The sequence below is a fragment of the Clavelina lepadiformis genome, chromosome 6 (genome assembly GCF_947623445.1).
Source record: "Clavelina lepadiformis chromosome 6, kaClaLepa1.1, whole genome shotgun sequence".
Lineage (NCBI taxonomy): Eukaryota > Metazoa > Chordata > Ascidiacea > Aplousobranchia > Clavelinidae > Clavelina > Clavelina lepadiformis.
Window position 1 is genome coordinate 4,128,705 of NC_135245.1, and position 12,812 is coordinate 4,141,516.

A 12,812-nucleotide genomic window follows, 5' to 3' on the forward strand; every position below is an offset into this window, starting at 1 on the left:
GGTTGCAATCGACCTATGGTCTATGGATCACTAAACACATCTTTTTTTGCTGTAATCATACATCTGTGAGTTGTTAAGTCAGTGTATTAGTCATAAACCGCTTTCTAACGGTGGGGTCTAAAGAAGCCAAATTTTTACAAAAAGTACATTTTGATACTGGACAAATTATAACCTTCATCGATTTTCGCTTAACTACTGAAGCGCTACGCCAAGGGTAAAAAATTATCCTACACCCTTTCTCGTAACCCACTTTTTCAAGAGAAGATAGAAAAGTGCGCATGCTGCACCTACACTAAATTATGCTTGACCAAAATGGTTGAACAAATTTTGATTATTTCACTTAAGAATAAGATTCGTTAATTTTGATGATTAAAACATATTTAAAAAGACAAAGCATTTTTTTGTACTCTGCAAGCGTTAAATCGGACGTTTACAACCTACTGACCTACTGCAAAAGCAGAACCAACAAACAAGCCTTGTTACTGCACGTTAGCATTGACATCACACAAATGAATTATGATGTCTATGGCCAGTGCAAATATTTACAGTCTGAGCTAGCAGTGAAAGCAGGTAAGGTAAAGCTCATGTCCAAGTAATGACGATTGCAGTTATATTTTGAACACTTTGTGAAAATATTATTTAGTAATGGTTGTGCCATTTACGATGTGCATAATGCAATACACATACGCTAAATGTGACACAATAAAATCTTTACAATGATAATAATAATAATTACTCTGTAGAAACTAATGGTGGATTCAAAGTAGCCTACTGTACATGAACAAAAACGGTGAGAGCACTTCGCCGTAGTCATGCCTTCAACGGAGACCATCGATCGACAATTTGCAAACCATGGGCTTTAAAAATTGACTCAGAATTTTAAATCAGAGTAGGTGTATCCAGTGACGTATAGTTTACGTTGTTGCGGAAGTTGCGTTCACAGTACCACATAGACATCTAAAATTGGGTTTGACCTCAATTAATTGTATTTTTCCATGGAATATTATATATTGTTATATTTACATTATATTTGTTATAGCAGTGTATGATTTTTAGCTTTTTATTGACGTGTTTTCTCATTGGTTTGTTTGCGTGTCAATGTCACTGACCATGTTGACCGGTTAATTTATTTTGCAAATGTCACTGACAGGCGCACAGCATTTTATTTCGAGCGTGAAATAACAAATGAAATACGGTACAGATTGGTTTATGCGGCATTAGTTAAAGCTCTAGTTAAGGTACGGTCTAGACAAAAGACCATCCAAACAAACAACCACTGCTGCAGCAGCAATGTCAAATGTGAAACTTTGCAGGGTTTTATTTTGCAGCTGGGTTAAGGTAGTTCATGAGCATTGTAACGAAACATTTGAAATTTTCCAGGAAATAATTTAGGTTTGATTCCAATATTTTGGGTTACGCAAACGTGCTTGCAATTATTTAAATTGTCAATATTCAAGAAATAATTTCCTTTATTAAGCATTTCTGCTACTACATGGCGCCAATGTTACCTCAATTTAAGTTTATAAATGCGTTTATGGTTTGTACTTGGCAGTGAACTTTCTGGGAAACTCTAAGGCAAAAACAACTTTTAATTCAAATCAAACTTGTTGACCACATTTAAAATGTCAACGTCAGGCAAACAACTTCCACATTTCTATGTAATTTAAACTGCAGTGGAAAATTTATTTTGTTTAAATTTATTTTGTCTCGAGTCTTTGTCATAAGAAGTGCACCAATTATGAAAAGTTTACAGAACTGTCGATATGCCAGCAAGCTGTTTAGTGACTGAGTTCCCATATATTTATTACATTTTGGTGTTATTGACATTTCACTTTTTTTTTAATTTACGACAAAAATTACCAAAACACACAGTTTGTTTTGTTCATTTGTATAGGTGAAACTTCTTTCAACAGCTGAATTCAAACGATATAAAGCAGCAATCATGACAAAATGCTTTGCAAAATAGTATTTTCTCCTATTTTTATTTCGTAAATACAGTTTGTATTTGTAAAATAAGAATATAAAAGTCTATAAATAAATCGTCATTACATCGCTGCAACAGAATATACGCTATACGTGAGGCAAACACAAAACCTGCAAAAACGATTAAAACATAACCCACTGCCTACTGCGTGTAGCTCAGTATTTCATTAACGTGTGATAACTTTCGTCAGCATTCCTGTTTGGTTTATCTGGTGACAGAGGATCTCAGGGTTTCGACTTTGCATAGTCTGCAGTTTAAATTTAACACCAGGTACTTAAAAGTTCTCACGTGAAAAGATTTGGTTCCAAAATTACAGATTTCAACGATGTTGTTGGTCAGGCCAGAAACAAATATTTCCAACATACAACTTCCTCTGTGACGTATTTCTTTCAACTACTGGCGTCATTGTCAACCACCTGTTTTCGAGTAAATTGTTTTTAGCAATGTTTTGGAAAAACTGAACAAAAATAGTTAAATACCAGAGACAACGTTTTGATAAAACATTTTGAATTTAAATTGACTTATTCGTGTTAAAATTTGGTAAATTTACACTTGAAAAATTTGCTCAATTTTTACTACAATGTTCTGCAATACTGCATGAACCTTAAAGCGGTTCTTGACAAAACATTTGAACTGACTACACCACGTGGGCTAAAAACCCTATTGTGATAAGATTTTACTACAGTTTATCTGTGATTTCTTTTTGTAAGCTAATTGCGGCTCACGGAATGAGTGCTGGATAGGAAAGAAAAACGAAAAGAAAAAATGAAAAGAAAAAATGAAAAAGAAAAAATAAAAAGGTTTTGTGCGTTGTGAGAAAAAGGATTTCCACAATTTTCAGTTCTTGCATGCTTGTGGTGTAAATTGTATTTGTGAGCGCTTTGAAGCACATAAAGACAACGTAGCATACTTCAGCAATGCAGGTTTAAACCGAAGATTGATGGAGGTGCTGCAAGGTTAGAGTATGAGGTTTTTAAATTATGACAAGGATTTTACCTTTAGTTGCACAAAATATACAAAAGAATGTATTCATCACTGAAGGGGACCTTTAAATACAGTAGCACCAAAACTATTGCACGTAGAAAATGTTTTCAGCAAATAAGTTTAGAAATTAAACCGACTGACTATAAGATTTTAGTCTCAGATTTGAAGCATTAAGAGTTTGTTGCAAAATTTAAAATGATTTCTCCACGTATTTTGTGGATATTGCTGATGACGTTTTCCACGTGGAAAGGAGTGATGACCTTGGATAGAGAAGCGTGTGTGCCAATACGATTATCACCGAACCAGCAGGACACGTTACCAGATGTGGAAACGTTAAGAATTCAAAGAGGATTACCTGGAAAAGCTGGAGGAATTGGGCCAGTTGGACCCCAGGGAGCTCAAGGACCCAGAGGACTACCCGGAACTTGTGCTTGTGATCCGAGCGAAATTGCTCAAATACATGGTAAGTTCGAAAAATTGAATTTCTTATTTATTAAACAATAACTGAAGTATTTAAACCGAATACCTTCAACTGCACGGTTATATTGATGACAGCCAAAGAAATAACCTTGTTTGTGATAAATTAGTGTCTATATGTTAATCGAATGGAAAATCGTCATTTCTTGTTATGGGAAATGCAAATGTTTGTAGTCTTCGGATTTTGACTCGTTCAAACTATATAAGATCATGTTTAAATCTTTTCAAACCATTTTCAAAAATTAAAAAACTATATAAAAGGACTTGTGTTTTATCTTCTTAGTTTTCCTGGGAAATATAACCGCAAAGCTCGAAAGTTTGATTGCATTGCATCATTACGCTCTAAAAGGTTGGTCGTACTTTAAATATAATATTTTATAAAAATATTTTATTACTGTCGTAAGTTTCTTTTACATTTCTTTTAGACGTATTATTATAGCTAAGAGACAAGAGTATTTTTTAAGGGTTGGAATTTATTCGAATCCTATAACCACACTTTAGTCTTTCCAATTTATTCGTTAAACGTCGCCATTTTGTTTTAACGCTTAAAGAGCTGATTAAGTGTTCACATACTCTTTGAAATTTGAAACAATTTAAAAGAGCATCACCTATATTCCTCAATGTATTATGGCTTATTTCCTACCATGATATCATTTGTGGATTTTTATCGTTTTTATTGCCAAGTTAAAATACATAATGGAAATATATTTAGTCGATCAATGCGACCACATGCCATGTAAAAATGGAGGAACTTGTATCAACGATGGAAACTCGTATATATGCAACTGCACCGATGGATATGAGGGACATGACTGCTCCATAAGTAAAACGTTTTCGCAATAATAATATTAAAAAATTTATTTGAATTGACTTTAGTGATACTTTTGGTGACGACGCAATGGTGGTAAAAAATGTTTCCAATTTATTTGTATAGCTTGATTTATAAAAAATTGCATTATTTTGCGCAGGAATCCAGTGCGTGGTGCCGTCGTCGCCCAACAACGGAACGATCTCTCGAGAAAGTGGTCAGCTGGTTCCTTATAAGGAAAACATTACATACAGATGCAACGATAGACACGTGGTGGCGTATCAAGTGAATAATTTTCTTGTTACAACTTGTCAGGAAACTAAACAATGGACAAAAGATGCTCCAGTGTGCGTGGGTAGGTCTATTAACAGACTTTAAATATTATTTTATAAACAGCAAGTCTAAATTTTGCATCTGTTTTTTTCTAAACTTGTTAAAATTTTCAGTTGATGATTGTAATCCCGACTCATGCTCTGGAAGAGGAACTTGCATAAATCAAATCGGCCGAACAATTTGTGAATGTGATGAAGGATACGAAGGAAGCGATTGTTCAGTTCAAAGTGAACTTTCTTGAAACAAACTCGACGATTATTGCAATAAATTCAAAGAATATTGTGATTATGACGAAATGGTGAGCTCAATCAACTCGAATCACTCATAATAGAAAGTGTTTGTAGATAATCCGTGTCATCTATTTCCCTGCGGGCAAAAAGGAATTTGCGTGCGGGAAAAAGGTATGAACTACAACTGCCGATGTCTCGCTGGATATCATGGAAAAAACTGCGAGACATTTATCGGTTTGTAAATTTCCTTCAAATAAATAAAAGCCGAGATATGGGTTCGGTGGTTTTCGTTTTTAAAAAATTCAAATTTAAGATTTTTTATTATGCGCAAGTCGGATATGCTTTTTCAAAATGATTTAGTAAGAACTATTATATTTATATTGATTTTTACAACCATTTAGATTATAGCTTTATTTAACTCATGTTTAACTCATTTTTGTAATTTTAGCAAGTAATTGTGTACGAGCTGTTGGTATGGAGGACGGCAGAGTAGGAAATAACGATATTACCGCCTCACGGTCACTTAGCGGCCACCCACCGCATAAAGCCCGATTGAGACAAGCTTCAAGTTGGCTGTCACCACATACACGTAACTGAGCAACTAGATGAAGTTTTCATTGTGACTTGACAAACTGCCGTAGTTACCAAATGTTGTTTTAATATTTTTGAATAATGTTTTTTTTTTCGAACACAGAAATATATTAAATATTGTTCGAAAATTTTGCTTTGACATTTATGCATTTTATACGTTTTTATTAAAAATCTTTTACTTTAATTCGACATATATACGAGGAGAATGATTTGCCCACATTTTTCTTTATAGTTTTCTTACTTGTTTGTTAGCTCCGCACGATGACTGGCTTCAAGTGGATTTAAAAACATCTACCACTGTCGTCGCTGTTGCAACTCAAGGTCATTCATATGGTTCATATTGGACAACAAGTTACAAAATAGCGCATGGCTTCACCGAGAACGATTTGCAGATTATACAAAACGATCAAGGACAAGATTTAGTAAGTTCATTCTTGTGGTTGCTAAATGATTGTTTCAGAGAGTTGACCGCAACAAAAACTAAATGACGTAAGCACCCATGCATAAGTAAGTTAACTGTTAGTGTTCATGAAGTGTTACGCGAATGGAACAGAGGCAATCCAGGGTTTCTGAATCGTGCATTGAAACTGATAGAACTTTTTACCATTAGCGTTTTAAGTATTATATAAGCATTCCAGGTTGATGTTTTTGCAAACTTTTGAGCTTATAAATTTTATCCAGTTAAATCCTTGAAATTGTTAATCAACATGTTCCTGCAGATTTTTCAAGGCAACCGGGACCCCAATAGCGTCGTTAGAAACAATTTTCCGGCTCCAGTGACCGCGAGATATTTCCGACTCCTTGCACAAACATGGCAATATTATTACGCAACCCTTCGTCTAGAATACTATACCTGTTAACGGTTAAGAATTTCTGCATAACTTTTCATTGATTATATTTGTCATCTGCTATTGGACCTTTCCTTTATATACCGTGTAAATTTGTTTACACTCTCATAATTCATATTCTTCACCAGCAAAGTTTCTACTGTACGGAACAATTAACATATCAATAATAAACATGCTAGCTCTTGATATTGTGTTATGTGAGCATGCAGTGCAAACGTTAGATTTAACTGGTTGTGAATATATAGCTGCATATTTCCAGGGCAATATTAAGGGAGTTGAGTTGTTTTGTAACTTCAGAATTTGTGACAAAGATATCAGGGAATGATCCACGCGGCTCAAGCGTAAAAGATTGACAAATACTTAAAGGACATAAAATTGGGAAAACGCAGCACTCTAAAAATTAACATGTCATGTGAAACCTCATTTACACCTCCGTTTTGCATTGCCGTAAAGGGTAGGCTGAAGAATGTTAGACTAATTAAGCTTGATAAATTAATTATATCAAACTACCTTCTGTGTGTGCGCATTGACCTCACTGCAGCGGTGGCTTTAGGCTTGGGTGGGGAGACAAAAATGTTTTCTTTGAAGATTTTAGAAAGTTCCAAACACATTGCGACAAAAATATTTCCATGTTTTCTACTAGCATTTACTACAAACATAGAAAAAAGTATTTCGTAATTTTTCACTTTCTATAAAATAATGTCGCCTTACTTAGTTTCCACCTTCCGTAAATTAGTGTTGTCCTCGTCTTGGCATGATGCTTTAACCACTTGATCGTTTAAACAACAAGCTATATGAAAATAATCTCAATGCAGGAGCGGACCAATTTACACGGAGGTTTGATTTTCACAACTTTCCCCAATTCTATATTCAGTTCTTACAGCTAATTAGCAATAACCAATGATCAATTCCTGTCCCGGGAAATCGCGAATAGTAATACTCGTAACAATAATACTCGTATGCAATGTTTGTTCCTTTAGAGCGCGTATACACAATCAGGGGGGCCCACTTGGAGGGGGGATTTCAGGCAACCGTCTTGCTCGCCTCATCTTGAAGCCCTTTTAAAAAACGGTCAAAACATTTGAAAAGTTTAGCATTGTTTATTGGGATTTTAAACATATTGCATTAAATTAGGTAATAATCTTATCGAGCACAAATATTTGCCTATAATGGCTAATACGCCTATTTATTTATAACTAATACATTAAAAACGAATAAACATCGGCTAAAATTTGGGATATATAAATAGTATACATTTCGTATTTACAACCCCTTCAAGATCTTTTGCACTTACCATTAAAGTTGATGGCCGTTTTAACAAGAGATTGATTTAATCTCATCTTGGGTCTATATCGGACAAAAGTAAAAAGAAAACAAACATTTAAATCTTCGTCAAAAATGAAGTAAACATAGAAACAAGTCAAGATATTACTTTGCATTTTTCAGTACCAACACAAACTTCAGTCAAATGCATGATTCCACCATAATCTTAATCAAGATGTTACAAGTTTATAATTAAAGAGCTAACTTCTAAACTTCAGTCTGTCATCCCGCCTCGAAAAAGGTCTTGGTTATACGTTTCACAGTGCAAGGTAAATAACTTTTCTACGCAAACACAAACGTTTTAAAAATATTTTTAAAAGACGATCTTCCATCTGGAAATAAGATGTTCGTAAATGCTATATCTGGCCATTATTTTCTCATGATGCTATAACTTGGAAGGTCGATAGAAGAGACACACGTAACAGAATTACCGCTGTAAGAACGTGGTTCCTGCTGAGGCAAATACTATATACACAGTCATCACCATTGTCCCACGACAAAGGTAGCTCTGAGCGACTGTAATGAAGAAACAGCTGTGGTTCCTTGTACAGTTAATGCATAAAGAAGCTTTCTAGATCTTCATACATACCGGGAAAACAGGCAGGCAGTCGTGCCTAGAATATAGAAAAGAAAGGTGTTCCAGCCATCTTGCACACTGGCCGTACATCTCCTTCGATCATCAGAGCCAATGGAGTAAAGCATGATTTGTACGCAAAAAAAATTATTACCAAACAAATAACAGCAGAAAAGCTTTGAAGCATAAACAATCGCAACAACTCTTTTATGGTCTTAGAATAGTTCCGTTCGCTTTTACATAGTGATCGGTTGTAATAAGCAACCACTTGTTCGACGCCATCAACTTTCTGGGGTAAGACACAACCAACGGCGACATCTGAAGCATCGGTGTCCAAAATAAAATGTTTATTAAAACCGGAATAGCTTGAAACAGGTGAGCTTATTAAAACACGTTCTGACACTCGCCGATCCAGAAAAAACGATTTTGCTATTTCGGTAAGTTTATGTAGAAGTGCTGCAATCAGTGCATAAAGTCTTTAATGAATTTTCTATAGTCAGAAGTCAAGCCAACAAAATGTTTAACGTGTTTGATGGACAGCGGAATTGGCAACTCCGTTACGACGGAAGTCTTGTCAGGATCGCATTTTATACTCCGATGGGACACCACGTGACCACAAAAACGAACCTCGGTGTTAAACAACGTACATTTCGTAGGCTTAAAATTGAAGCCAGCAACTTCAATCCGCTCCAGAACCAATTCAAGCCTATCCAGATATTCGTTTAAAGTACGACAGTACACAATTATGTCATCGAGGTTATCATAAACGCCGTTCCACTTCACGCCATTATTCGCATAAGGCGCTGAAAACTAGGAGCAGAGTTACACAACCCCGTTAGCTTTACATTAAATTCTAAAAGACCGAAATGGCTTGTGAAGGCCGTAGTCTCGAGAGAAATCTTATCCATTGGTATCTGCCAATATCCTTCAAGTCTAGAGTAGAAAAATATTTGCAAAAATAATTTCTACCGGTGATGCTAACATGGGTGCTTTTTCAACAGAGTTCAAACCATTCCAAAGCAATTTCCTGACGAGTGACACGCTGGCCCAGTATTCACCAAACTACATCTTATTTTGTCCTGGAAAAATTACTATAGGTAATATTGATGAAGGGTACGAAGGAAACGATTGTTCAGTTCAAAGTAAAATTTTCTTAGAGCAAACGCAGTAAATATCGCAATTAATGCAATGATGATTGTCATTATTTCGTCATATTGAGATCATCCGATTCTACGATATGTAAAGTTCTATATTTCTATACAAAATCACATTTGCTTACAGGCTACACTTTATATAGGTAATCCCTGTGATTTGTTTCCCTGCGGTGAAAGGGGTGTTTGTATCTGGAATGGTGGTACCAGCTACACTTGCAGATGTCTCGTTGAATTTCGAGGAAACGACTGCGAGACATATGACGGTTGGTAAATTTCTAATAGAGTTAACAATAGAAGTGCTCGTCTCCAATTTAGAGATATCAGTTTTGCATATTGGGGTGCTAGATCAATCAAAATTGCTGACTACTGACTACTGACTACTCATTGCTCACCACTGGAGCAATAGCTGCATCTATTTCATTTATATTACAGCTTTAATTTTGCTTGACAATTGTCTTGATTTACGTTTGCAAAACTAGTGCTTGTATAGCGTACAGGTAAAGTTGATTTTATTCTGCTGTTTTTCAGCTAACTTGTGTGTACATACCGTTGGTATGGAAGATGGCAGAGTGGAAAACGGAGATATTACGGCATCACGTAGTAGTAATTATCCATCGTACCGAGCTCGATTGCATAATTCTTACGGATGGGAAATATATTCAGGTATATCATATAATGTGCACATTTATCTACGATATTTTGCTACATGACCATCGTCATATAAAGTTAGGCTGTATTATAAAGATGTCAATTTTTATAAGTATTTACAGCTATTATGTACATATTTGAGTAGTTTATTAAGTTATATTTATTATAAGGTATATTAAGTTTGTATTATTTCTATGAATATATTAGTAGCATAGCCTAATTCTAGTGCATAAATAAATCCGGCCTTTTATTTACCATTTATCATTCTTATCTCTTATAGCCAACATTTATGACTGGCTTCAAGTGGATTTGAAGAAAAATACAACCGTTGTAGCTGTAGCGTCCCAGGGGAGCGCGAGTGGTTCATACTACGTGAGAAGTTACAAAATTGCATATGGGTTTGCCCCAAACGCTCTGCAAATCATCAAAGACAGCAACGGAGAAGATATGGTAAGTGTATTCTATGGTTTCATAAAGTAACCAAAGCGATTATTTTATCAAAAATATAAGTCGAAATATAACGATATATATTAAAGTTGCTAGATAAGGAAAACGAAAGGGCGGTAATAGGTTAGCGAAATGAATCCGCAAAAGCTGAATTTAGTTATTTTAGATTACACCTTTAATAGTGTTATGAAATACAAGATAAATTTGGAATAGGTTGAAATTAGCAAGCGATACCTTTCAAAGTTGTATAATGTTGAAATCTTTAAAGTTCAGGATATCCCACCTTAACGGTTATTCAATTTAGCCAAACCTACAATTTCCTGAATGCCTCCATCTGTCGACCGAATCAAAGCAACGATTTGTTTAATTCTCATAAAAACTCATAATTCGGGCAGAACTTCATTCGAAAATACTTGTCGTGATCGCCCTCCGTCCTTCCAATCATGTTAAATCAAACAATAAAATCAACGCACCGTTCATCAAGATACAGTAATTAAAAGTTGCAATGGGCATTCCTTGCTTCGAGGAGGGAAGGCGTAAGAGGGATTCGAGACAGTTCGGTACACTGATCGCAAATTTGATAAAACGTGCGAGTTTTCAATCAAAACTTAAACACTTGTTTACAAACGAATAATATTCTTTATAACTGTGTGGGTTCGAGATGTCATATCGGTATATACAAAAAAATACAAAAGGCAAAGTCTGTGTTAACTTATACCCTATGGCCTATAGCCCTATACAGTGCAACAAACAGATACGTAACAAGCATACGTGTGCGTGCAAGCAAGTTACATACGTTCAGTATAAAACGTTAAAAACGAAAACATATAAAAGTACAAGACAACAAAACATTCATTTCGTAACAGTTGTTTAAGATTTAATCAAAATTAGTATAGCTCTGAACGCTCGAAATATTGACAGTTTATAATTGTTAAACAATGACGTGTAAAAGCCTGATCGTTTTAGCAAATGCACCAAGTAAAATCTCCGTCAAAAAGTGAGTCCAGTGCTGTAACACATCTGTGTTTAATATAAAAGAAAACATGACAAAAACTTTTAAAATGCCTTGTTGATACAGTATATGTAGACCTACCCTCAATGAATTTCGAGGAATGAAATGCATTTATATGCAGCAAGTATGTCTAACCTATTTCAACAAAGTTTAAGAAACTAAACATTCAGCTTTTTCCCCAGATTTTTCAAGGAAATTCGAACCACAATACAGTCGTGAGAAACAATTTCCCTTCTCCGGTTACAGCGAGATATTTCAGGATTCTTCTACAAAGTTGGAATGGCAATTATGGAGGCCTACGCCTAGAGTACTATTCCTGCTATCCTTAAACATTTTTTGACCGCAAAGTTTAAGATGAGATTGAATGTTAATCATACTTCTCTTACTGTTGCTTTTATTTTGTTTACAATTTAACCTAATAATTGTATGGGAAAGATTCCTTGATACGTTGGTTGTTTCAAACGTCCAATAACACATAAGCAGCAGCATATGTAATGAATATTACAGGGAAATCTTATAAAAAGAAAAATATCTCTAAGTACCTTGATATTATTCCATCAAAGACGTATATATTTGCTTTTGTACTTAACAATTGCATACCCTACATACTGTATAAATGAACTCTGTTTTTTAAAATGTTTTCTTGGAATGTTTTATTAGGACTCGGCGAAAAGCAAACATAAGGTTGAATAAATTGTACCCAATATAACGCGGTGCTTGTCCGAGTGTCAGCTCGTGTCACATTTATATATATCATATAACATCATTTATACAACACATTTTTCGAGTAATCTGTATCGTTCTTGTTTATAACTCGTGAGTGAAACTGTTTTGCTTCGTGCGTATTAGTGGTGATGTGTATCACTACATTGATAAATGTACTTACGATAACAAGAAAAAAATGATATGGCTTGCAATTTAAATGGTCTAATCTAAGCTTTGAAATAAAAGCAGCAGCTAAGGTAAAGCAGACATGACGGAAAGTTATTATTTTGTTTATTTAGCAGAATTGTGTCTTAGTAAGAATGTAACAGAAAGCTTTCGCTTGAAACATTTTTCATTTTATATTTAAATTTTTGCATCAATTCTCATTTTTGAAATCTCCATAAATATTTAAGGACCGTTATATAAATGTTTTCAAAAAGATAAAAACAAATATATTTGTAAAACTGCATTGCGTATTACACAATTGCCGAAACACTGTAAAAAATAATAATACAGCATATTATGGACAACCTATCTAACACGTAATTTAATTATGGCATCATAACCATGCATGTATATGCTTGCATGTCAAAATTCCTAAACTACCTAATTCTTTGTTTTCAATAAAATTTCTGGACATAAAGGAAGCGGCGTGAAATGGGTTAAACTTTCCTAGTTTTATAGTTGTTCAGTT

The 12,812-nt window shown here is 34.7% G+C and overlaps 1 protein-coding gene across 2 annotated transcripts; it reads left to right on the forward strand.

The window, feature by feature from the left end:
* Nucleotides 1–3,129: 3,129 nt before the first annotated feature.
* LOC143462907 (EGF-like repeat and discoidin I-like domain-containing protein 3) lies at nt 3,130–12,597 on the forward strand. Of its 2 annotated transcripts, none has more exons than XM_076961221.1 (9): nt 3,130–3,431; nt 3,729–3,794; nt 4,158–4,268; nt 4,414–4,608; nt 4,700–4,813; nt 9,450–9,569; nt 9,835–9,969; nt 10,235–10,404; nt 11,596–12,597. In XM_076961221.1, exons 1-9 carry the CDS (start codon nt 3,164–3,166, stop codon nt 11,740–11,742), a joined length of 1,326 nt encoding a protein of 441 aa, XP_076817336.1. In that variant the 5' UTR covers nt 3,130–3,163; the 3' UTR covers nt 11,743–12,597. The 2 variants fall into 2 exon arrangements, with proteins under 2 accessions (XP_076817336.1, XP_076817337.1); XM_076961222.1 differs by lacking the exons at nt 9,450–9,569; nt 9,835–9,969; nt 10,235–10,404; nt 11,596–12,597 and adding exons at nt 4,931–5,050; nt 5,265–5,405; nt 5,660–5,829; nt 6,127–6,441.
* The last annotated feature ends 215 nt before the right edge of the window (nt 12,598–12,812 follow it).

What these genes read in the sequence shown, in the direction of transcription:
- LOC143462907 (XM_076961221.1), top strand. Translation starts at nt 3,164, where the DNA reads ATGATTTCTCCACGTATTTTGTGGATATTGCTGATGACGTTTTCCACG. An exon ending in GCATCATTACGCTCTAAAAG is followed by an intron (nt 3,795 to 4,157) that starts GTTGGTCGTACT and finishes AAATATATTTAG; the next exon opens with TCGATCAATGCGACCACATG. An exon ending in ACAGCAACGGAGAAGATATG is followed by an intron (nt 10,405 to 11,595) that starts GTAAGTGTATTC and finishes CTTTTTCCCCAG; the next exon opens with ATTTTTCAAGGAAATTCGAA.